This window comes from Epinephelus fuscoguttatus, linkage group LG2 (genome assembly GCF_011397635.1).
Source record: "Epinephelus fuscoguttatus linkage group LG2, E.fuscoguttatus.final_Chr_v1".
NCBI lineage: Eukaryota > Metazoa > Chordata > Actinopteri > Perciformes > Serranidae > Epinephelus > Epinephelus fuscoguttatus.
In genome coordinates, this window is record NC_064753.1 from 38,208,049 (window position 1) to 38,234,878 (window position 26,830).

The following is a 26,830-nucleotide window of genomic DNA, read 5'->3' on the forward strand; positions in this document are numbered from 1 at the left end:
TGTCAGTGCTGCTGTTGCTGGTTCAGCTAGTGTGGCTAGCTTCCGCTCTGTGAACCAGAGGGCGTCCCACACATCCAACAGCTATGGTTTAAAGGCACACAAAGCAACACAAACACAACAAACAGACGACATGCCACGAATATAAAATAAGAGGTGTCGCTTTTGAGCAGCAAGGAGGCGATTCATCTCTTCTTTAGCCGAGGTAAGTGAGCTAAAGATGCTGCTGCTGTGTGGTTTGGTATCGCTGCTCGGAGGATGCTACCTCATTAGACCGATAATTAACGGCAGAGAAATGGACCGTTGGGCTCTCTCTGATGCTGTGCTTGTTGATACAGGCTTCATAGCAGTATTTTTTAAGTAGAAAACAGGTCTAACTGTGCTGCCTTTTTGTCTGTATAGTGATTTAACGTGAAGTTACTGCGCAAAAATATTCAGGGTGGCCAGCAAACTCGTCAAAAAGGCGACATGGTTTTCATTTTCTGGACCAGCAGGGTGAGCGAAGATGCGGCGGGGATTGTTGGCCTGCTCCCAGACAAACATAACACAGATGCACAGGGTAACTTCTTATTTTTTCGCGTTTAGAAATGCGCCTATTTATAACCATTTTCTCGCCATGTTAGCTAGCTATTGGGAACTAACGTCAGTGTGCGCCCTTGTGTCTGTAAATTCCTCTCTGGCTTGTTGTGAGTCGTGACAAAGAAGGAAGAGCTAATGTTAGCAGCTGCTGTGATCCCAGAGAGGATCGTTATATTAAGTGACACGGCGTGGCTTTAAAATACACACACTTTCTCCAGGCATTAGCTAACACAACTGCCAGATATAGTTACCTTACACAATGGATGTGTTTACAGTGGATGACACGGGTATTAGCTGTGTGTGGATGGTTATTTAATTAACCCTAATTGTATGTATGATCATTGTGGCACCATGGTTGCATGGAGCTGAGTTGTGTTTACAGGTGGTGTTTGTATAAATCCATTGCTTATAGAAGACAGAGGCTAAATTTGGCAGATAATTATCTTGAAATCAAATTGTATGAGAGCAGTGGTAGCTTCCTCTCTGTGGTAAATGGAGCAGACACTATCAAGTACTCTGACATGTGTATTATGTGTTATTATTAACATGATATATGTGATTATTTACAAGACTGGCAGAATCCAACAAACACTTTATGGCTTTATAGGAACAAAAACATGTTGGCAGATAGATATACCTGCCTGTGATACCACATCAGGTGATATGAGGTTAATGACACTTGTGTTAAGAGATAATACAATCAGACAAACTGAATGTCTTGGAGTTTTATGATTGAGCTGAACAAGTTATTAAAATTAGAATGACCTGAATGGAGAAAAGCAAATAACTGATCACATTTGAAACTTAAAATAGTGTTTTACCTGATGACTAAAAATGAATCCATTTGCAATACCAGTGATGTGAAATATCTTTCTGAATGGCCTGCGGGTGGAGTTTAAATTCTTGTATTTACTATACTTTTTGTACTTTGTATACCTATTTGTGTACAATTTATCTTTTACTATTTGTCACCTGTGTATTTCTGACTTGACTCTGAGTGTTTGCGTGCAGGTGTACAAATGGCAAATAAAGTGTTCTGATCTGATCTTATCCAATACCAGAATCCATAATCAAGTGAATTACTGTGATGATGTGTGGATGAAAAAATAATACAGGTCGAATTCTTTGGCTGGTTCAGATGAGTTTACTCAGTGGAGGTTCACAGCAAAGGATGTAGACTTCTCTCTGAAGATTAACATCAGAGCAAGGTTTTATAACATTACATCAAGGCTAGCTTAAAACAATGGGTTGTGGGCTTCGCTAATCAAGAGGTCTGTGTGACTACAAAGGTGGATAGAACTCAGGAAACCATGGACGGGCATATTAAGAATACAATCTGATATAATCTGCCCTAATCTCTCCAAAACTTCAGTGACAGTCTTCCTGGATTGGAAGTTAAAGAAACACACACACAGGTATCTGTTGATCAATGTTAAAAAGTTTCTCTCAGCACAGAGCAATTGTCATACAGAACAGCCGGAAGTTTATCAGTGAATGAGAATGCTGTGAAGACATGATAACACTGAAACAAGATAGATAATACTTTTCCTTCTACGCATGCTAAATGGTGCGTTTTATCGAGAGTCAGATTGTGACAAGACACTGAAAAGGCATCATAATGCGGGTGTGGATGATACTTTTAAGTGGAAAATAATGCTGGTCGTTTACTATTAATCATGGGCTAAATGCATTTTCTGTTTCTCTCTTCAGGTTTGACCACATCACTGTGACTTTGCCTCTTCACGTTTTCAGACGTTAGGAACAAGAAGGCCTACTTCAGGATAAATAGTAAGTTAAAGACACATATAATTACAGCATTTTTTATGGCAACTACCTGATCATAACAATTGAAACACTGTCATCTATTTTTGTGAAATCCTGTATGGCAACTTCTCCTTTTTGTGGTCTCTGGTCTTTTTGATTCTTTACAGTTCTTGTTTTTTTCTGTTATTTCACAGCTCAGATGACTTTGTTTTGAACATATGTAAATTTTAAGTAAATATGTCAAGGTACAGCTGCATTGGTGCATTGCTTTAGAAGCAATGTGCGCAGCGTTTCTGCTAAATGTAATGACTTATTTAAAGTAATGTCAGCACCTCTTTCTTCTCCGTCGTGAGACTTTCTATTGGCACTTCATAAGCTGTAATGTAATTAAAGTGAGTGTATTAAATAAGTTATTGCTTTATCTGACCGAGTTGCCCTCACTCTATATTCCCACAGATCTGTCGCTGCAGCGCCTTGGGCACCAAGAGGAATATTTAGGTCAGTCTGACATCATCAGATATGTCTCTTTTCCACGTCTGTGCTTTATTCCATCTCTGACCTAATCTCAGTTACCAGAAACTCAGAAAAAAATTATTATGTACAAGTCAGGGATGCTTTTTATTAAATTAATACTTAAGGGGCACAAGTTTCTTTTAAGAATGCAGTTCTTAACTAATTGGTTGTGTATTTGTAAACATAATTGTTACTGAAATTTGAAATTTAGGTTCATTTGGGAAAACATTCAAACAAGTGTGGGCCATTGTTTTTGCTTTTCAGAATAATCATGAACTCCCACGAGTCAGACGTGCACACCATCTCTCCGGAGCTGCCAGCAATGTTCGACGGCATGAAGCTGGCGGCGGTGGCCACGGTGCTCTACATCATCGTCCGCTGCTTGAACCTCAAGAGCCCCACCGCTCCCCCAGACATTACCTACCAGGACACGCCTCTCAACCGCTTCCTTCTCAAGTCCTGTCCTCAGCTGACCAAAGAGTGAGTTGCCGTTCTCAGCTCTGTGTCTGTCACTCAAGGCATTGCCATGGAAATGGCGCTGCTTGTTGGCCATCTGGGGCTGGGAGTGAAGGTAGCAGTTTGTCTGGCGGGGGTCCCATCTGTCATCAGTGTTCCTGAGTGTGTCTGTACCAGAGATGTCTGGCTTCACCGTCAGCTCTAGCATGAATTAAACACCAGGCTGTGTTTTCGGGATTATCCCAAAGGTAGACTGAGTTTGTCACACTTGCATTACAAATATAGACTCGTTCACCGCAGGGCAGAAACATTTGCATATATGATGATCCAAGTCTCCCTCTCAGGTCAACTCTGATGTCAGTTATAATTTGAATCTTCCATCTGGGGTAATGATAACGATGCAAACCAGTGGTTGTTGGTGTGGGTCACTGGGAGGCAGGTCCTCGCTGTGGAGGCTAAACCAGGTTAGCAGCTGGGCTCTAATGTCCTGTAGGCTGTGGAAAACCCTTGACCTGTCTTTTAAGCAAATTACAAACTTAATTGTTCTTCCTGAATGAGTGTCTCTGTCCATGTCCTGTGGTCTGCTGGTGTTGCAACACTTTCAGCTCTGTAGGGTGTTTTTCTTTAGCCTTCATCACGAGTGTCTGCTTATATAACCGATTGTTACCGAGCCCTTTGCCTTTCAGCTGCAGTGTCAGTGAATCATAAGGCCACACTGATGTTTACATTTGTGTCTGGCTTGTTACCACTCCCTCCTGAACGACTGTATTTTGCTCACAGACACGTATGCCCCTCTGTGAAGTTTAACTGAGATAATTCAAGTCCTGGGCCCTGTTTTTCTTACGCGGCTAATGAAGTTATCTAGTTTAGAATGTTGACTTGATGATTTGACATGAGTATGGATTTTTTTGTTCTTTGAAGCTGGCTTAATTTTTATCTAAGACTGTCATAATCACAAGAAGTCCTTGAATCCAAACCTGCAAAAGGGCAGGCTTATAGACAGTTTTCTGGATCATCATGACCCAGACAGTGAACTATGAACCACATGAAGTCATTTTCAGATATGAATGACTTCCTTTCTTAGATTCATAATGAAAAAGTGTTGATATAGTAACGATTTTTGATGAGAACATACAGGTCATTGTAAAATTACAGTGATATAAAATAGAAAATTGAACTATACTTAAAAAAATCCAATTAATAAAATAATAAAATAAATAAAATTAAAAAAATACCAATAGAGTGGTATCTAATTTGACATTAAAATAGAAATTTGTCATATGATAACTTAAATGTATTGAACTTAAAATACCCTTATTTTGCCTTTATTTCAAAATAAGAGCACACTGTCACCCAAGATGACTTCATCCAGCAATTACAAATAAACCCTCAGTCTGCTTTCAAAGAACCAAATTAACTGGATGAGAATAAACAGGATTAGTTTACCTGATATCAGCTTGTTAGCCTGAATTAGTTAAGCTACATTTGAAGAACATGGCCCTGGATCCTGTCAGCATTGTTGATATCGGCATTATCTGTGTTGCTGAGAAGTCACGTTCGTGACCCTGTGGTGGTGTTGTATAACAGAGATCAATTACACAACGCATAACATAGGAGGGGTGGTGTGAGGTTAACAGAGTCAACAGCAATTTTGTTCAACTGTGTTTGGGAACATGCACACAGGGGTGTTGGCTCACAGAGAGGACAATACAGAACAAATAACTTTTTCTTGAGGTACATCTTGGTGTTAGCTTAATTTTTATTTTCTACATGAACTTATTTTGCCTTCATCAGTTGGATCTGACAAAGAGATAAGCCTCAGCAGATTGAAATAGAGTCCAACAAAAACAAGAGTCAAGAGGGAAATGAAAAGATAAATGAGAACAATAAAGGTTGCCTGTGACTTTACTTCTGGACTTTGATCTGGACTTCACATATTTGCTTCATCAAACCACACTGACACATCTGTTTCCCTTTCCCGTTGCCTAATAGTTATGAGGGACAGCAGCTCACATCTCTGTGTTTACCACTTTCTAAAAACAGATTCTGAGATTCAAAGGCAAACAAAAGACTCTTGCTGTCACTCCCAAGAAACAAAGACCCTATAAGAAATTAATTATTTAATCACGCAAGTTTAATACAAGGTTTGCTTACATCAGTGATATTTGTAAATTGCACATGATCAGTGGAGGGACACAAATGCTCCTCAGTTAAGATAAGATACACCTTTATTGATCCCACAATTGAGAAATTCCAGTGTTACAGCAGTCAAGGGTAAAGAGTCAAATTAAAGATTTCAGTATTTAAAGACTTAAAAAACTAGGCATGCAGAAAAAGTACAAAAAAATACAAGAAACAGCAATAAATAATAATAATAATAATGAGCAGTGGATAAAAAGTGAGCAATGGATTTAGTTATACGTACAGTATACACGTAGGTGTAGATTTTGGGGGGGGGGGGGATGTCCCCCTCAGTATTTAGCACATGTGCATTTGTCCACCCTATTAAGAAATTAAAGTAGCAGAAGACTTTTATTTTGACGAAATTAAAGACATTTACACTATAAATTGATGCAGAAAACTCTCAAAATGGTGAATAAAGTTCACCAGAATGGAAGAAATGAACCCTTTTGCGGCTCAGGTTTCTTGGGAGAGAACCTCCAAACCCCTGTTGCATATTTGTCCTCCACAGTGTGGAAACAAAACCAAAGCCCTTGCATATACATTGCTGTAATATGCATTGTCAAAAAGTTAGTAATTGGGCCTGTTAATGGGGATTTTTTTAAAAAACTGTATCGTTTAGAAAGAAAAAACACCATCACAGAAGCTGTTTGTGTTTTAAGTTGTGTGTCGCCTCCCGTTGATGAACTGGACTAACCTGGCAGCATGCTTATCCTCCTATCCACATTACAACAACGAGGTTATCCTCTTCCAGTAGTCATTGATTAAGCCTGTAGAATACCTTCTAGAAAACTGTGGTTAAGCTTCACCTTACAGTGCGTGCTGGAAGTGATTACATTATCACCAAATGGAAGTACTACTGCTTTCTGATTGACAGGTGTCTTATGTAAGAGCGTGTTTTCAAGGTGTAGTAATTAAGTAATTATTAGGAGGCACAGTAAGAGATGAGGCAACGCATGTGTGAAGGGCTTGTGTAACTGTTGATGTAATTGAAGCTTCCTGCTCTCTGCTGCTACTTATTGTCCATGTTTTTTGGTCTATGCACTGTATATATAACTAGTGTCCAAGTTGCATCTGTGCTTTAGTTCATAGTCATGCTGATGTTGTTTGTCTTACCTCCGCGCCTCCAAGATGGCCCACTCCTCACCTTATTGTTGACAAGATTTCAGATGTTATATAATGTAAGAAAAGTGAGAAAGAGGCACTGAAATATTTGCTAACGTGTCATTTCTTGCAAATACCGGGCAAGTCGGATTTGTACTAGAAAAAAGTTTGTGTCTGTAGATGGAGCCTGATTTGTCTTTAACTAAAGTTGTGAACTAAAATGATCCTAAAACCCTATTTAATAGAGTCTCTCTATATGAATGACAGTGTTACATGAACTGAACATTAATTAATGGTGGCGACATTTCATGAAAAGCAGACAAATGGTCGTTTGGGCTGTAATTCCTTCAGTTCTCATCAGCCATGGTGACAATATTGCATTGACATGGCTTTCCTTTACATGATTGGATAGACAGCTAATAACAAAAGCACCATAAAGGTTTTTTTCCTGTCAAGTTGTTCACATGCTTTTTGTCTCAGCATGTAAAAAAGATGATGATTCATGATAGTGCCCAACATAAGGCACAATATTTGAAAGAAATATTACGTAATCCAAAGACTTGACTCCTACAGCTAACTCCTACAGAGTTGTAACTGGAGCTCAAGTAGAAGCTCAGCATAACTTAACAAAACATTAAACAATCTGACGTTAAACATTGATGTCTGTCAGGGGTATGGAGCAATCTTGCTGCAGCAGTATGTATGCAAACCATGTGCCAGTATGTTCATGTCTGTGTCATAAACCACGCATGCAAATGTGTCTGTCTGCTGAGGACAGCATTGTCTTACTGTCTTTCTGGGCACTGACCTTGTGCTGTGTTTGAGTGCCTCTGTAGAATGAGGTCATGTTTCCAGATCAAATTTAATAGCAAAGTTCAATATTTGTGTTTTCCAGGTACATTCCTCCCTTACTGTGGGGCAAGAGCGGTCACCTCCAGACAGCGCTGTACGGTAAGCTTGGCAGGGTGAGCTCACCTCATCCCAGTGGAGTCAGGAAGTACTTACCCATGCAGGACGGGGCCACTGCGACCTTTGACCTCTTTGAGCCAGTGGGAGACCATCGAACAGGAGGTGATGCATTTTATTAAGTGTTTAATTAATTATGTTTTGTTGGTTGCTGCTGTTCGGATGATACACATTAGATGATGGCCAGGTGGCTTTTTACAGCCATGCCAAACATAGTAGTGTTATATTTTTTATTTCTTAGTTGTATATTATAAATCTGTTTCTTTATATTGTTGTGATTCTACTACAGCTGCTTTTCTGTAACCTGTCCTGGAGGAGGGATCCAACCTCTGCTGATCTTCCTAAGGGTTCTCACATTACGTTGTTTCTGATAGAGTATTTATCCAATTTGAGGGTCACGGATAGAGGGTGTTAACTTGAGAAATACTGAAAACAGGCAACTGATGTAAATTTATGAGCGGTATTATATCGATTTTTAAATATTAAAGTTTTCCAGTTCAGTTTACAGTAAATCAAATGGCTGAGCGGTAGTGAAATGGAAGTCAGAGCGTCTTTAGCTCCTGTACTGACATATTTTCCAGTGAAATGGAATATTTCATCCATGTACAGTCACAAGAGGGATTATAATCAAATTCTTAGCATTTGATTTGACCACTGAAAATGGGCAGGTTTAGAGTTTAGCAGAGCTACAGCCATATGTATAAATAAAACATAGATACAGGATCCCAAAATGGTGGCCATTCATTCCAACAGAATTGCTCGCCTGGTGCATCTTAAAAAATGCCTCTAGCTTCTGGGTTTACTTCCGCAGTATGCAGCCCATGAAATATACGCAGTACTGTTTCTACTTTTGGCCTCGCCTGTGAGTTACTGCTCAGCTCATTGGCTTTGCATTGTAATGACTTCATTGGTTTTTACAACGCTTTTCTCTTCCCAGTGTCTGGGAAGTTTTACAATTAATAAACCTCCATGGATCAAAAATTCATAATAGAAAGAGTCATAATTGACCTTGTTCGCAGTTCGAGGTGTCCTGCCAACAGTTTTACAGACTTCTCTTCTCCAAGTGTGGTCTATGGGAAAAATGCTCTTTGGGCCGCCAGGGATTTTTACACTGCAACATAGGGAAAAACTGGCTGCAAGGCTGAGCAGTGTTCCTTGGGACCTGGCTACAGTGGACTGAAAATCAGACCTCAGTCACATTGTTTTGGAAATGAAAACAAGTTTGATCGTTGAAAAGTTGGAGTGGCATAACAGCGAGGCCCCGACAGTGTAACCCTGACAGTACAGTAGTATCTATCAGGGAGAGACTAACAAAGTCTGTAGTCTGTATTCATGTTGCGTTAACGTTACTTGCTGAAGCAGTCCACTGTAAAATCCCTTGCACATAATCTGCAGCTGTCACAGATGCCCCTTTTCCTTAAGTGAATAAACTCCCGCTAGCAGGATAGTATTCACTGTATTTTGGGGGAATGAAGACACACTGACGTTGCTAGCTAGCTAAGTAGCAAACTAGCTCTGTGCAGCTAAGAGTTTCTGATTGATTTATAGGTGACAGTCGTAATATTATAGGTTGAAATTGGTTTGTACTCGCTTATATAAGCACACACCATATTTTGTTTTACAGGAAGAAAACATGGTTGAATTTTGATATCAGGATATAAAGAAACTGATTTATTTTTTTGTAATTTCTTGGCATATATTGTTCAGTGGGTGCACAAAATGTCACGGGATGTGATCTCAAAGGGTTTAAAAGGCACTTCTCATTTCTTCTTGACTTGAGGTGATTTGATCTTTAAATGAGGCGTAACATGTTTGCAATGCAGTTGTGTGAGGATGGTTTTAAAAGTGGATTCCTTTCTTTGAATATCTCAGCTGAACCCTGACCCCACCCTCTTAACTCTGGTCTTGTGATCCTGTCAGAAAGCTTAAGACTCACATGACATTTGATTCCTTTAAAAAAAAAAAAAGCGTTGCTATGTCTGTCTGTTCTGTTTTGCTAAGGCTGTATATGACAGACAAAAAGCCTTATCTTTTATATTAAATCAACTGTAGTGCTTTGCCTTGCTCCTTTCTAATCTAATGGCATGTTGTTCAGGAGAATGACTGTGCTAATATCTTCTTGATCCTTCTGCCTGTTTCACCAGATGACATCACCATGGTGATATGCCCTGGTATTGGTAACCATAGTGAGAAGCATTACATCCGAACCTTTGTGGATCATGCCCAGAAGGAAGGTTATCGCTGTGCCGTGCTGAACCACCTGGGAGCTCTTCCCAACATCGAGCTCACCTCTCCACGCATGTTTACCTATGGTGAGGCCAAGGAGCGGACTTAAGTTTCACTCTACTGTCACATCAGTATCACCTTTTCATAATCAGAGTAGCTAGAAATGAGTCAGTTTCTGAAGATGGTAAACAGGATTTGATTTGGTCTGATGATTGGAAATACTGCATCGTTATCTTTGGCTCAGTCTGCTGCTCTCATCCAATTGTCTGGTTTGAGGTTGAGGCTTAAGAAGCTCTGATCAGAAGCTGTTCTCACAGCAGTGAATGCATCTGAAACATTAATTCAAAGCAGTTCACAAAATATCCTTTGGTTCCACCTTAAGTTCACTTGGATGTAATCTGGTTTAGTTAAAGGTATTTTAAGGTGTTTAATGTAGGCAAATCTTTATAAATCATTTCAAGGTAAAAGCTAAAAGGCTATAAGAGCTGGTGGGTGAACCTGAAGCTCCCAGAATTAGAGAGAAAAAGACATTTAAGACCTGAGCTTATTTAAAGAGTCTGAAAGAGACACGAATTTAATGCCCCGAGCCAAAGGCACCTTCAGCTGGAGCTGCTGAGCAGAGAATAGACACCCCGTCCTACAGAGGTGTTGCGTATCGATTGGTAGCTCAAGCACTGTTTCCCTCACAGGTTGCACATGGGAGTTTGCAGCCATGGTCGGCTACATCAAGCGGACGTATCCTCAGACCCAGCTGATCGTGGTGGGATTCAGCCTGGGTGGAAACATCGTCTGTAAGTTCCTGGGCGAGAACAGGACAAACCAGGAGCGAGTGCTGTGTTGTGTCAGCGTCTGTCAGGGGTACAGCGCTCTCAGGTGGGTCGTCATCCTCTCATCTCTTAATTAAAATGCGTTGTATCATCAAAGCCCCTTAATAACACTGGTACTTGATGTTCACACGTTTCTAAATATAAATGAAGCTCAGCATAATGCTACAAAATGATGAGTGCTTGCATTATATAATCACATGTTGAGCCTCAAGACTACTAAGCATCTATTGTCAGCTGTTTAATCAGTCAGCTAGTCTGTTTACTATGGACCGTATCACAGTGTTTGCTTACAGTAACTTCCAGGTTGAAAACCCCCATGTCATGTACATAAAATGAAATGGCGCTGCTTGAGAATTGGTGAGTTTTAGCCAGCGAAAACTGTCAATAGCAGTTAAAGTGTATGCTAAGCCATTACCTCAAAGCCACCAGACTCCACCGACAAAAACAGCAATTTTACTTTGCTGAACATAAGAGATATGGGTCTGCTGCCTTGATTGGTTAGTGTGTAAGGTGAAGTGGAGAATATATTCCAAATACAGTGGACAGCGAAACTGATATTGATTTTTAGATGGCTAAAATACGTTTTGCTGCGACTCCTGCCCACAACAGTACATTGTTTAACTTCCATGTCCGTAGATGTGGTTTATCAAAGATGCTAGCAAAGCAACATGATGCATAAAATGAGCACAGCAGAAATGTCAGATAGGTCGGACCACTTTGTTTAACTATATATCTTAAAAAGTTACAGTTACACCTGAAAATGATGACAGAAAAAAACAAGTTTGCCGATTTTGACGTATCACTGCAGTTGAAATAAATTGTTTTATTTCTGCCCGTCAGTGATTGTTGTTGTTAGTGCAATGTCATGATGATTAGGTTTGTCTTTATGTTAACTGGTAGATAGCAGCCATGTGATAGTCTGGCAACTGTTCAGTGTGTACCCCACCTCTTGCCCAGTGTCAGTTTGGATAGGCTCCAGCCTGTCCATGCCCCCTAACTGGATAAGCAGTTACGAAAAGTGAATGAATTAATAAATGATAGATCTGTATTTATACACAAGCAACAAGACAGACATGTTTTCAAAATTTGTCCCGAGGGGCATTCTCAAAGTGTTTGTTTCTGCTCAGTCATGGTTCATCCACTCATTTTTCCTCAGTTTGCTTTAACTTTGCAGTGTGGCTGGCTTGTGTGTGTTCTGGCTGTTGACTTCTATAATATGCGTCTTTGTTTGAATCCCTTTCATTTGATCAGAAGGGCATAAAGAGCAGCAAGTGTCTGCCAGTGAAATGCAACAAACTGAACCAGCTGTCTGACAACATGTTTAGAATAAACATTTTGTGTACATAGTCTGACATTTTTGAATCACCCAGGACAAACAAATGTATTAAGGTAATGTTTCTACACCAGCAGTACATGTGGGTGTAGAGCAGACTCTGTCGCCTGTGCTCATGTTGGACCGAGCCACACCTTCTGTGCTTTAGATGCAGCCAGCGTCTGTTGGCAGAGATGACAGGCTGGGTCTGTTAAAGTTTGGATGAAGGCAGTGGAGAAAGATGTGTGTTGTAGAGACTGGCCTTTTGTGAAATTGGATGCAGTTCTTTCCCTGCGTTCCTTTAGAGCTGTGGCTCTCCCTCGTTTTTAAATTCAAAATCATACTTTGAATTATTTTTATAGATGAAATTTACTTCAAATGGCACTGAGATGCCAAAAAGCAAAAGAAATGCATTCTATCTAATGGTCAGTTATTTGTTAAATGTCTTTAGTTGTTGTGTTGGTTTAGTCTGTCTCTGTCAGTGAGCTGCATGCTAATGCCTGACACCATTGCTGCTCTCCACCAGCGTGACTCTTTGTCCAGAGGATTACACAGGACATTTAGTGTGTTGTTGGAATGCAGACAGGCTGCACAAAGCTAACTTCCTGTGTGTTTATCTTTTTCTCTCAGGGCACAGGAAACATTCCTACAGTGGGACCAGTTCAGACGCTTCTATAACTTTCTCATGGCCGACAACATGAAGAAAATCATCCTCTCACACAGGTATCACTGTCAAACAAGTTTTAGTTTCCCCTCCATTAAAGTTCTGTCCACGTGTTGTTTGTTAGTGTTTGCCAAAAAGCAGTACTCTAACTTCACACCTTAAGTTACATAACAGACAACATGGTTTGTCATTTCTCCAAATGTTCCCTGAGCTTCTCCATAAAACTGTCTCACCTTGTTTATACAGCAAAGAGTTTTCTGTGACACTCATTTTGAGATTGTACAGGACTCTAAAGGCAGACCACGGATACATTAAAGATCTGTGCAGGTTAAGACAGTTACTTTAGTCCTGCTCTCAGAGAATATGGTTTAGATTTTATTAAGAAATTGAAAATAATGAGAAAGGGAGGGGGGCAGAAAAAGTAGAGGATTGTATATTTATTCTTTATTGCTGAAGGCAGGGTAGTCTGACTTTTTTTTTGGGAGAGTCGGAGAGGGTCTTTTAAATTTGCTTTTCTTGCCCCATTGTTGAAAAAAGTACCAAATACTAAAATAATGACAAGTCTTATGTTGACAAATTAAAGTTTAATGATCGGGTTAAGTTTACACAAGGTACACCATCTGAAGGAAGCTCTGTGCAACTTTCAGATTTAGATGGAGTGGAATAGTCTGCACACAGCTCTCTATGGAGGTGGCTGGCCGGCGGCTAATAGCGAACAGTGCTTACTCAATAAACAGAGCTAACATTGGGAAGAGTGCTGACAGCATTACCTGGGGGGAAACCGGAGGGTGGGTGCTATGTCTAGCAAGGGTGCCATCCTGATATTAGCTGTAACTGTCATCTGAGAGCAGTGCAGTGTGGGAGCGATTAGCTAGCCAATGGGACACACAAACAGGGACTCACATACAGGCACACGCGACTGGACTGGCTTAGCACAACAAAGAAAAGAGAAGCTTGGATTACAGCACACACAGAGGGAGCATGACTTCACTCAGGATGCCATTGTTTCACTGTGTCTTTACATAGCAAATAGTGGTTTGCTGCTCTATTAATGCTCTGAATGTTGCAGACAGAACCTTTAACCTGTCATATTTATTTGCGATAATGGTCAGAGGCTATTGTAGTTTTTTTTATAAATTGAAGAAAGGGTCAAAATAAAATATTAATAAACACTGAGGAGTGTCTTGCTTTTTAAAACGAGTTAAACGCATGATTCAGCCGCCTCCATACCCTAGTAATTTAAATGCAGCCCCTTACTGCATCGCATTAGTGGTCGAGTAATTTACTGCACACTGACCAGTCATTGATTTCAACATGTTTTATGAATAGTGTTTGTGTTTATGTGTGTGTGTGTGTGTGTGTGTGTGTGTGTGTGTATATATATCAATATATTTTTTTGTATATTACAGGCACAGTCTGTTTGGGGGAAGCCCATTTAAAAGGATAGATCTAGATCTTGGTCGGCTGTACACAGCGACGTCCCTCATGCAGATCGACGACAACATCATGAGGTATGTGGAGAGACGATTTTAGATTGCTCCCAGTGAAAGTCACAGCTCTCTGATGTTTTGACGTTGTAGATTGCAGAGTTGTGTTTTTTTATTTTACAGTAGTGTTCATCCCCTGAGAATATGAAATACCTGTAATGTATTCGTTACGTGGGATTATTTGACAGCACTTCCTGTTTTTGGGTTTCAACAGAAAATTCCACGGCCACAGCTCTTTGAAAGAGTACTATGAGAAGGAGAGTTGTGTACATTATATTCACAATGTAAGAACTGCTTGCACACACCCATCATCATCTCATCTCATGTTTCTCTTTTGTGTGTTTTCTCTTGTTTGCTGAATGGATTTATGTTGTTTATGTTGCAGGTAAATGTGCCACTGCTGCTAGTGAACTCTGCAGATGATCCTCTGGTTCATGACTCACTGCTCACCATCCCTCGCACACTAGCAGGTAACTAACAGCATGCGTCATAGCAACAGCAGCAGTACTAAACCCTGGTGTTAAAAAAACCCCAGCTATTTTAACCATGCTCACTGCAGCGACTAGAAACTACACTCTGATTGGCCAATTACATGTTAATATAGACACTGAATTTTTGCATATTTGATGTGATTCTGCTCTCATGTCAATGACATGGGCGAATGGCGAGTGAGGTGGTGGGCTTGCTGTAACAATGCTGTAGCTGCAGTAGATCCCATAGTCAAACTAGTAACTCATAGGGTGCTTTCACACCTGCCCTGTTTGGTTGGTTCAATGGAACTCAAGTTTGTTTCCTCTCTAAGTGCGATTTGTTTGAGCAGGTGTGAACACAGCAATTGCACTTGGATGTGCACCAAAACAACCGGACAGAGACCTTCTTGAAGAGGTGGTCTTGGTCCAGTTACAACTGCGAACTCTGGTGCGGTTTGTTTGTGGTGAGAACGTGCTCCGACCTGGATCTGAACCAACTGCAGTCACATGACACATTGTTTGGGTTAAACATGAGCATGTTACAGTCCTGGAGGATTATTAATGTGCACCTCCTCCTGTACTGCCTTAATACGCACATTCAGCACATCCAATGCATCAAAACATTGTTTTCTAGTTGGAGCCGCGCCTCGTTTTCAAACTGTATGGTTTGACTAAAATGAACAATGACAGCAATATAGTCCACGATGACCAGCGTTAAAATCAACCTGCGGAGCTGTCCCTCCATTGTGACATTAGAAAGTGTCACATTTATCTTGCAAGTGTACTCTTCTTCAATGTTTTGTTTACTTCCTGGATTTTTCCCACATGGAAATTCTGACCAATCAAGAGCAGTTTTCTCGCACAAGGCATTTATCTGGTCCGCTTGTAAATGCTGCCGTGAGAACACGAACCAACTCTAGGCAATTATGCAACTTTGTATTATTCCTTGATTCGGACCAAAGCAAGACAACTCTAGGTCTGAAAGCACCCTTAGTGACATAGCTCAATATGGGTCTTAGTTTGAAACAGGATAAAAACAACTATACCCATATTAGTTTGTTTTAAAAAGATTTCCGCTAAAAGAAAAAGTACTTCTGTTTCCTGTGGCAAGAAAATGCTATTCAAGCAGTTAAGAGTAAACTCGGTCCTCTTTTGGCAGCAGGAAAGCCTAGAATGTGCTTCCACATGTAAAATGTGAAGTAAAAAGAGAGAATATGCTGCACATGAGAGTTACTGAAGTTATTCTAAACAAAAAAAGTTGTACATAACTATACACTGAACTGTCTCATATCGTCATAACACTATGAACATCTTCACATCTGTCAGTATGTGCTTCACAAATGCACATCCTTTAGACTGATTTCTCTGTACATTAATGTGCACATTTTCTATACATACTATATACTGTGAACTTTTGCACATGTCTGCACAAAACTACTCCTTCTGTTGTAAAACTGCTCTGCTCTTTCATTTTAAAGCAGATATAGGGTTCATATTTTTAGCTGCGACCAGCAGTTGTCGGCCCACAAAATTTCCCCACCCTTTTGCGGCAACAGTTTTTGCCCTAGGAGGATTAAATTTGGCATGGAGGTCAAGTGTGTGTGATGGCGTGCATTTTGCCACATCCCCTTTTATAACTCATAAAGTGGTTGTTGTAAGGTGGCATCACTGGACTAGTGACAAGTGTTTGTGAGGCTGGGTTTGTTCGTTAGTATTTTGTCAAATTTCTATCTAATTTTTCTATTCTATATTTATATTTCTTGACTTTTCTCCTACTGTGTTTGTTGTTATGCACCAATACATCAAAGTCAATTCCTTGTATGTTAAAAACCCACTTCGCAATAAACAGACATCTTTGAAGATTGCTATGATTTGATTTTGATTAACACTGGCAATCTGAAAAATGACGACTGCTCCATTATATGGAGTATATATTATGTCAGGTTTCCCAGGCTTCCAAAAAATATTTACTTACAGAATAATATAATGTCCGTATTTCACTTTGTACAGTGCAGCTCTGTATTTGTCAGGTACCTGCAGGCAGATCATATTTGCAGTTGATCCTCTATTGACTCAACTGGTTTTTAAATACAGGCTCGTCCTCCTTGACTAATGGCTGCAGTTGACACCCCTGATTTAGTTTTCAGAAAACATGTCTGCAGTCTCAAAAGGCCCTCTGATGAGTTGGCTCCGCACCTTGAACAGGACAGGGTGTGGCACAGAGGTCACGTTCATGAGTAATGTCTTTTGGTGTGTTACAGCAGCTGCAACACTCTCTCACCCATACAGCTGAGTGTCAGTGTAACTCCTTCACAGGTTCTAAACACCAAAGATTTTGTTCTTGAGTAGACTGTGCAGTGTTTGAGCCTCATTTTATAAACAAGAAGACGCAGTCTACACTTTGCTTCTCCTCAGCGTGTGCTATATTTAAACTCACTGACCACTTACACTATTTTGGAAAAAGAAACCCCCTCATTTAAGGGTGTGTGTGCGTAGTTGGGTGGGTGGATGAGTCCTGACTGGAAGTATATGCGACTCTATCCTTCATGTGTCTCTTGAGTGCAACACTTACTGAAATGAGGATCAGCTGCCCTTTGCCCTAAGATGTGATACAGTGACTCAGACACTAGGGACTCAACAGAAATACGCCCATTGCGTTGGTGCTGTAATTAGCTTGGATTAACTATGTTTGCTGATATGAGTTTATGGCATACTATTTGGTCAGTTGATATCTTGTTGTTTCTTCATTGCTTTTATATATTGAATGTGGCTGTCGTACAGTATTAGATAACGTTTAAAAACTATTACTGCTGCACAGGTTTTATGCAGTGATACAGATAAGAAGCTTAAAACAATAATGTTGCACAGTGACATGCCCGTGGATTTGTCCTCAAAGTTTAAAGGTCTTTTTTTAGTATGAGCCGTTCTCCAGCCCGTTCTGTTCACACCTGTCACTCTGTGCCTGGTGAGACGGTGGCTCCGGGTCCTGACGAGCACTTCCAGCAGCTGTCATGAACAATGCACATTGGTGAAAGCCCTGCGGGATCTTAATCACTAGTCAACCGCATCAGGCTACCCCACTAACCCAGATAAGAGCAGAGGAATAAAGCGATCCAGGCCAATCCTTTTCAGGAGACCACTCTGCGTGGTCGTCCAGAGCTATAACACTCTGCGTAGGTTTATACAGCGATCAGAAAGAGATTAATGGTTTGTCTGCAGTGTGATGGAGGTGACCTACTTTGAGCTCAGGGTTTATTTGTTTCGAATCAAATAACATCAGTATGATTCGCTGCATTTTGCCACATTTATAGACAGTGGAAATACACAGGTGTTGAGTCAGTCAACACCTAGCAAGTTTTAAGATCTGGTGTGTAGGTGTAGCCCTCAGTCCTCTCTTGTCTGTTGTTTATACTTACATGGTCAAAAATATGTGGACACCTGAACATTACACCCATATGTAAATGTTGAATATCTTGTTCCAGAACTAGACGCATTGCCGTGCTGCTACAACAGCCTCCACTCTTCTGGGAGCCTCTCAGCAACATTTCGGATGCAGTGATTTTGTCCCAGTCAGCCACAAGAGTGTTAGAGATGATGTTGGGTGACACAGCATATCTGTGCTCCAGTTCACCCTAAAAATAGTTTTATGGAGTTGAGGGTCAGGGCTCTTTGCAGACTAATCAAGTTCTTCCACTGCAAACTTGAAAAAAAGCATTTCCATATTGACTTGTCTTTTACACAGAGGCATGAACAGGTGTGTTCACATACTTCTGGTTATATTGTGGAATTCAAGTAGGCAAAAGGCTGAGTGTGACAGCCTGATCGACCTGTCAGTCAGGACGAACCTGACTCAAATGTTTATATCCTATAGATCACAGAAGAACTGCATTAACTGTTCAGAACATAATTGTTGGAAATCGTTAACTGTTTTTTTTTTTTTTATTTAACAGTGAAGTTGTGTTTTTGTTTTTCCCTGACCTAAGCCTCAGTGCTCGAACTTACAGGGCTTGCACCTGCTATTAAAGGCATACTGTTCAGGATTTTCCTTAACAATGTATAGACTTAAGTAATCCCTCTCAATCATCATTTATGACCCAGTAGAAGTATGTGGTGGTGTATTTTTCTGCAGAGACGCTGCCTGTATTTTCTAATTCTCTGTGTTCGGGATGCTCATGGGTGTGTACCCCCACAGCGCTCAGGTGAGCTCAGGACTTCATAATGAAGTCGTGACCAGGTGCCAGACTGTAAGCAGCAGGCATCCAAGAGGCACAGCGCCATAAGACACAAAGACAGCGAGGAGAAACGCCAAACAAGAGTGAATCTGGGGTTGGCTTTTACTTCCACTTTAGCTGATGAACATGTCCACAAACTAAGGATAGACCGATACATCGGCCGGCTGATATATCGGGCCGATATTTGAGTTTTTTTACTTGTATCGGCATCGGCCAATACGCGCGTGGGTTCGTGGATTTATTTTTCCCTGGCACTTTTTTTCATTTGAAAGTATGTCATTAAGTTGAACAAAGCTGCTGAATCCTACTTGTACAGTAGTTGTTGTTTTATTTATGCTTCAGCTTAAATATTTGTTTATTTTATAAAGATATTACTGGAAGATTTAAGAGCACTGAACTCTTTTTTTTATTTGAATGTATAATAATAATAATAATAATAATAATAATAATATTCTACCTGTTCTACCTCAACTTTCCATCTTGTTTTAGTATTTTTTACTGTTCAATAAATGTTTCTTATTTTAAACTTGAGACCTGTAATATTTGTTATCATTGTGTCTTTTTTTTTTGATGTAAATTGAGGGAGCAAAAGCAGTATCGGCCCCAAATATCGGCTCAAGAAAATCGGCAGTCCATAATCGGTCATCGGCTAAGGGTGATGGAAAAAAATCGGTATCGGCATCGGCCCTAAAAAATCCATATCGGTCTATCCCTACCACAAACAGTAACTGACAGTCCTGCATAATGTACCTTTAAGCTAAGTCAGTCATGACTTGGCAGTCTAAGTCGAACCTGATAGTTACAGTGGGTGCACCATCAAAGGTTGTGCCTGCTTCTTGCTCAGACCAGGTGTAAATCTGATGCCTCATCAGGAGCATCTCGGCCATTTTGTTTGTATCAGCAGCCTGATGCACAACACAAGAGCCACAAACTCAGAACAACAACCCACATTAGCTTTCTTGCAAAAGTTTCCTTTTTATCTCACTAATTTAAAAACATAAACACATGTTTTGTCCTTCACCTCAGCTTGTTAAAGGAACGACCAAAAAAACGCTCACCAGTGAAAAGTGCACTGATAATGTCAGTTACCAAGCTAGATAGCTAGCTGATTAACTGCATTTACACTTAGCTGCAAATGTCACTTAGGTCCGCTGTTTGTGATCCTTACTCTTTAATACCACTGCTAACAATGCTCTGTCTATGAGCTGTGAGCTACAGCCAGGTTTGTTTACTTTTTCTCTCCTTTCACGTGACCTGTCGAGCTCCACCTGCCAACTACTGTCACTTAAATACAGACACAGCTCTTGTGTACAACTCGTATCAATTTTTGCATCCCAGTGTTTGTAAAATTTCCTTTCCTTTTCTCTGATGCTCCATAATGATGATGATGATGATGATGCTGCTGCAAATGATAAATGATAAGCTACACGTTAGCAAGACAGTGGGAGATTATTAATCGTGTATCCTAGCACCAAACTGGTAGAAATATAATACTAAGCAGGGGAATTACATCTCCTCTGTTCAAGGACCCTGAGACCTCTGCATACGTGATACCCAGTGCTTAATTTGAGCCGCAACGTACTGGAACGCATACCGGCCCCTGGTGCGTTCCGGAACTAATTTGCATGGGTCTAGAACTTTTCACATCTAAAAACTACTTACAGTATTGGCTGATGTCACTAGTGTTGCAGGGTGGAGTACCGTAGTACTACGGTGCCTCACTTACCACTACTGTGGGATAAGTTCAAAGTCCAATCACAAGAGGGTGAGTGTCCATGTGCTGTCCAATAACGGCGCGCGCTGGCCACCTGGCACTCAATATGCTGCTGTAGTGGTTTGTTTTCCAGACATGTGAGTATCTTTGAGCAGTGAAAGTTATTATTTATTTCTTTTTACTTGTCGGCAGTGATTTGTTTTCCACAGAGCTCTACGTGTGAGCATTTTACTCACATTTGCGACTAAAAGTAGTTTTGTGCGAGCAAAATAAATCATTCAGCTGTACGAGTACAGATTTCAACCAGCAGCAGAAACGAAAGGCGAATCCTGCCGGTTGTGGGTTGAATGGGGGTCACAGACGGGAATACGGTGGTCAAATAGCCTACGGCGGCTCCGCAGCGCAAGATAACGGCTTACCGGCGACAGAGAAGACTCCAGGTCCAGTAGCCTAATTTCCTCTTTCGTTGGCGTCATGACTGCCCAGTAGTACCTGGACACCCGAGCCGTGGTGGCACACAGGCATGTGGTGTGTCAGAGGAGAAACGAGCCGTTCACATTTCTCTCTTTGTGGCAGGTAACGGTCCACAAACCTCACTGCACTTTAGGGACTGTTCTTTACTTATGAAGGGACTGTTCTTTACTTGTCAGGGGAGGAGGGTGGCTGGTTGATTTTTATTTCATTTATTTATTTTATTTTGATCCCCCCTATGTTAATCACTTATTCATGCTGTTTTTGAAGCATGAATAAGTCAATAAGTAATTTATTCCATTGAAATATTGTTGATGTGTTATAGAAAAGTGATTTATCTTTTTATAAATGACAAAAGGCACATCTGCCTCATTTTTGCTATGGTATCGTGATACTACTCAGAACCGTGATACTTTCACTGGTATCGTACTGTGGGTCCCAATTTGGTACCATGACAACACTAGATGTCACAACCATTCCATTCAGAGTTGCGCAGTGAGGCGGCTCGGGTGCCACTTAAAAAAGTGTTCCCCCACTTTTGGGAGTGGGGGAACACTGCTCTCTCAGAGGCCCAAAGCGTTCCCCTACTTCTAATTTTACAAATTAAGCACTGGTGATACGATAAAGGCTCAGACCGCTAAGACTCATCTAGACCTGTGACATGTGACACTAATAACCTACTCATCTGCCAGTGATGTTTTTTCTATGTGCTGTGTTTGTTAACCTATTAATTCAATTTTTTCCTTTTGTGTTGTTTGTCAGTTTTGTCAACCGCTCAGCCATTTAATTGCACTCCATGTGTTCTGTCTCTCAGTGTTTACATTGGCATAGGATGTATTAGATGTGTTATTTTGGCTTGTTTGAGAAGAGAAAGGTGAACAGAAAAAGTACTGATGACAAAAAAACAACGTATCCTAGCAGTGCAGGCGTTGTTAGGCAATAGCCATACTGGCGTGGGCATTTACATGAATATGCATGCCTTGATTAGGTGTAATTAAGACTGGACCAAAGTTTGGTTGGGGCAGCCGATGTAAGATCTACCCTAAAGACTGATCTCAACGAAAATTGACTTAGCAGTTAGGACCAGGCTTTGTGAAGATGAGTTGTTGCAAATCGCTCCAGTTTTATTGATTGGCTCAAGCTCTCAGCTGTGGTAGTGTGAGCTTTAACACACCTTCCAGAAGTTGAGCCATGCTCTTATCTGTTTGACCACTCACTATCTGTAACTGGCATGTTATAATCCCTGGCAAACCCAAATATGGACGTGTCCAGTGTTGGTTTCCAGATACTGATGATTTCACTCCGTCCAGAGTACAGAAGCCTAATTACTGTGTTTCTGTGTCATCCTCCAGCAAAGAAGCCAAATGTGATCTTTTCCCTGACTCTACACGGAGGCCACCTGGGCTTCTTCGAGGGTGCAGTGCTCTTCCCCCAGCCCCTCACCTGGATGGACAAAGTGATTGTGGGTTATGCCAATGCCATGTGCCAGTGGGAGAAACAGAAACCGCCATGCCAAAGTGGCCACCTGAGTGAGAGCTCCTGCGCTGAGGAGAAAGCGTAAACCTCTGACTTCTGTGTCTCTCTCACTCTCTCTCCTTTACCTTCTCACCTCCCACCCTCTCCAACACCACTGCCCCTGCACAGAGGAGACACCTGAATTAAACCTTAAACTGCTCTCTCTTCTCTGCCTTCTCCTCTGGTGCTACTCACCGCTCCCGACCCACACATCCTGATCAAACACGCCTTCACCACAGTTCCCTCTTTATAATCACAATCACCTTACAGTATGTGAAGGAACAAAAACAACTAACTGCCTTTGTGCTCTTTTCCGTTGCGGAGACTTTGAATTCAGAGCAGGAACATTTTGTTTCTCTTCATGTACACAACAATGATCCTTGGTTCATGGAGGCGTTGACCAAATATGAGGAGAGATGAAGTCAAGCTGGCGTTTAAAGGAAAGTGAGAGCACCACTTCAGTGTAGTCCAAGCACACAAGAAGCCTCCTATTACAGTAATCAAGGACTGTGCTGCAGTCAGTGCCCATTTGCTGCACCTGTAAGAAGCTCACTGCTTATCACCGCCAAGGCCATATAGCCTAGTCTGCTGTCTTAACCAACACAGCGTCTCTGTAGTATGTATGTATGTAACTCACAGATGTAGTGTGTATGTTTGTGCGCGCCTGTGTAGACCGAGAGTTAAAGACCCGTGACAGAGCATGTGATCTTTGTGTTTGGTAGGTGTGATCCAGATCTCCGTTCATGGTCTGTCGACCCTTATTATGTCTGTTCTTTTGGGTGAACTGTTGCTCTGTTGTTTGTAGAAAATGTACAGTAGAAAAAGTAAGTGTTATGGTGGGATTTTACACATTATTTCCAGCTGATAACATCCTCTTGGCACTTGCGTTTGACACTTCAGTGCTTACCAGACATGACCAGGGATCAGTCCTAGAGGGGATCCGTGCACATTCCCACGGTCGCATTTTATCACTTTGATTCAATGCACTTTACACCCTGTTTGGCACAATCTTTATTTTCCTTCTTTGTTTTCTCTCTTCATTAGTCAAAGCGCAGGTATGGAGATAATTGATGGTTTAGCTCTCCTTGTGACCGAGAGGATGAACTGGAGGGAGCGAGGATGATAACCAAAAGTTAGATGACTCAAATGTTCCCTGTGTTGTCTGTTGTCTTTGAGCCCTCTTACTCTTTCATCTGCCTTTGATCAGCTGCAGGTCCAGCCAAGACTTTGTTATCCTTTTCTTACTGCACGGATGCTAGCTCCCCACCCTCTAAACACCTCATTTGGTGCAAACATCTGAGTATAATTATCCAGCAAATGAATCCATGGTGTCAAATTTTAAAGATGCAGCTGACTGACTGGTTGACGTGGTCCTGTTAGAGTTTTCTTCTTTATAATCTGAGCTGTGAGGTGTGATGAGTAGGAGGGCTGAGGATACCAACGCTAAACCAAATGTTTATTATTTTAATGGGTTGTCGTACTACTAGTAATCATGCTGGTGATTGTTATATTGTGAAATTAGATGGAGGAGACTGCATGCACGAAAGATGAGACGGATTATAATACAAGGGAATATTTCTGTTGCGAAGACTACATTGAAAAGCTTTTCTTGTTTTCTTGACTGGGCTGGGCGTTAAAGCTGTTAAAGTCTATCTGAGATGTGTCTTGATGAAATCATACTGCAATAATGGGACCTGTGGACTTTTCAAAACCTGAATCTTAATTGAGAGCCTGTTGTGAACGTTGTTGTAAGGGCTTAGGAAGGTTCTTCCAAGGCATTTCCAGCCATGTTATCTGAACACTGTGATGAGACAAATGGGTGGTTTGAAATGATGAAGGGGTACGCAGTGATGCACAGCAAAGCATCTTATTAAGCTGTGTCGGCCAAAGTTTTGTGTCTAACAAGACCTGGGTTTGATAGTGTTTGCAACTAATACAGTGCCGCGGGAATGAGTCTTAAAACCTGGAGATGAGTTAGCATTTTAGCACTCACAGTTACCTCGTCTCAGAGTCAATGGGTTTTTGCTTACAAACCTGAAATAAGCTTTTTGGTTAACACAAGCTTGAGAGACGTTCATGTTTTTTTCTACAACATAAAATACATCAGTAAATACCTTACTTGTAAAATTTAAGCCTTTATGTGGAAAAAAAAAAAGGCGGTTGCCAAGTAGTGGTTAAGACTAGAGAACATCATCATGCTGACCACGGCTTTAAAACCTCCTTGTGGTGGCGACATCAAGTCATGCGACAGTGGTGTGGTTCCTTCATAGCCTAACGTCAGCTTTTTACCTGTGGCGATTGCATTTATGCTTCAAAAACATAAAAGTACTGTTCATCTGTAAAGAATATCAAGCTGAACAAACTTTTTTAGTGTCATAAATGTTTGTTTGCCACAGATTTTATTTTCTGCAGTACTCCAAAATCCACTGGGAAAGTCCCACTGGATTTTGGAGTATTGCAAGATCATTTGTCAGCCTACAAATAAACAACATCTCTACACCACTCTATAGCGTTTATAGAATAATTATCCTGAGCATTAGAGATCATTCTTTACATTGGAACTAGTAGTTTGAGTTATATAATACTGTAAGTGTGATTCTCATCACCACTGAAGTTAAATCGGTTGTTCTTTGGCTCAAGGACAGTTTCACCCCCTCGGTTCACAGGGATCCATTGGTTTTTGAGATATAATTGGCTTAAATTTGACCTCCTTTTGTGGAGATTATTCCTTGCAAATACTATGAAATCCAGGTATTAATCTCACCCATGCTGGCTCGGCTCAGATTAAAAACAGGGATTCACCGATCCAATTTTATCCCTCTCAGCTCAGGGTATCTGCCAATACCAAGCACCAGTCCAATTCCAGTGCCCTCTTTTAAATCTGTACAACTCACTGTGTGTTACTCGATCATTTTTATGTACTGTAAGATAAAATGAGAGCAGGGATTGCGGTGGCAGTAAGTCAGCAGTCTGCCATGACTGATTTTATTACATTGGAAGTGGCGATACAAAATTTTACAGTGACACTGACAGCGAAACTGTATTTAATGTGGTTCAGTGACATCATGGCTGATTCTAGATCCACTTCATAAAGTGTTTGGTGTTTGTTTCGGTGCATCCCAGACTGAAACGTGTAGATATGTATGTCTGAGCCGCTACCTTCTTTCTTTGCAGTCATCATTCAAACCACAGATCACTGTCGCCATCTATTGTCAAGGAGACCAAACTACAACTGCAGACATCCTGTCATTCACCTGCAGTGAGATTATATTAATGGTTCACGGTTCACTCTGTCCACAGCTCTCATTTCAACAAAATCCGCTGTGCTTTGGATTTATTCTGGTTCGTAAGATAAAAAAATCTGATGACTATTGATGACACCAGCACAACCCAGTATCTGCAGTAAGAGCCATTTGTGTTCTTTTTAAGATTTTTGCCTCTACCCCAACTTTGCACAAAAATGCAGGTTTGGATGTATTATTTTGGATGTATTTTTTTCTAGTCAGTTATTTGGGGTATTTTTTTGTATTTTGTATTGTTATTTCTTTTGTTATTTGCTTGTGCAAATGCATCAGAGCGTGTGTGTTGATGAGTACACATACTGTACCTGTATCATATCACCACCTCTGATTGACAAAAACCAAAACTTCTTCACTTTAACAATGAAAAAGCTAAAGAAATATATAAAGATAGTGTATATTAGAATATTTGAGGGAACAGGTTTAAAAAAAAAAATAAAGGCAATAACCAACCAGGAGGGATTCTCTTATCTTTTTCATATGACAGGAAACAGTGTCAAAGTGTGTTAGACCAAAACGTCATATACATTACGATAATTTTCTTCATGGAGTGTGGGATCTGAAATGTTGTTTTACTGTGTTGATATGAGAATGTGCTCCTGTGTATTTAACCTAACCCCAGTGACTCAAGCATCTCATTTCTTTTAAGATTGTGGGCTCATGTTTAATTTGGAAACTGAAGAATTCAAATATACAAATCTCGAGTGACTTTAAATGTCGATGAAAAAGAAATACACATTGGATTGGGATGAACATTGCTCAGTGTTGTTTTTCCAAAAGTATTTTTATCAGCACAAGCAGGTGCCCGAGAGCCCGCAGTGAGTTAATCTACATTATACAGCTTTAATTTAATGTTTACAGACATTTTGATCCTTAAAGACGGTTAAGGGACACGCAAGAAGGGGCACACAACATGATGTACTCTGACATTGAACACTGGGTGTTTTTGTTGAAGAAAACCAGTGGTGTGTGTGATCTAATTATATGAGGAAATATGGTTATTGTGTTCCAAAATAAATTATTTTCTCAAAAGAAAAAATGTTTCCTGTTTTC

The 26,830-nt window shown here is 40.7% G+C and overlaps 1 protein-coding gene across 1 annotated transcript; it reads left to right on the plus strand.

The window, feature by feature from the left end:
* LOC125880687 (monoacylglycerol lipase ABHD2) lies at window positions 1–26,233 on the plus strand. The gene is made up of 12 exons (XM_049563397.1): window positions 1–202; window positions 2,287–2,364; window positions 2,797–2,838; window positions 3,118–3,333; window positions 7,490–7,665; window positions 9,705–9,872; window positions 10,476–10,659; window positions 12,556–12,648; window positions 13,999–14,100; window positions 14,291–14,360; window positions 14,462–14,546; window positions 22,316–26,233. The coding sequence occupies exons 4-12, from the start codon at window positions 3,125–3,127 to the stop codon at window positions 22,522–22,524; spliced, it is 1,296 nt and encodes a 431-aa protein (XP_049419354.1). The 5' UTR covers window positions 1–202; window positions 2,287–2,364; window positions 2,797–2,838; window positions 3,118–3,124; the 3' UTR covers window positions 22,525–26,233.
* Window positions 26,234–26,830: the final 597 nt, after the last annotated feature.

Bases quoted from the DNA above. Each gene is read 5' to 3' on its own strand.
- LOC125880687 (XM_049563397.1), top strand. From the start codon at position 3,125: ATGAACTCCCACGAGTCAGACGTGCACACCATCTCTCCGGAGCTGCCA. The intron at 10,660-12,555 runs GTGGGTCGTCAT...TTTTTCTCTCAG, and splicing joins CAGGGGTACAGCGCTCTCAG to GGCACAGGAAACATTCCTAC. The intron at 12,649-13,998 runs GTATCACTGTCA...TGTATATTACAG, and splicing joins AAAATCATCCTCTCACACAG to GCACAGTCTGTTTGGGGGAA.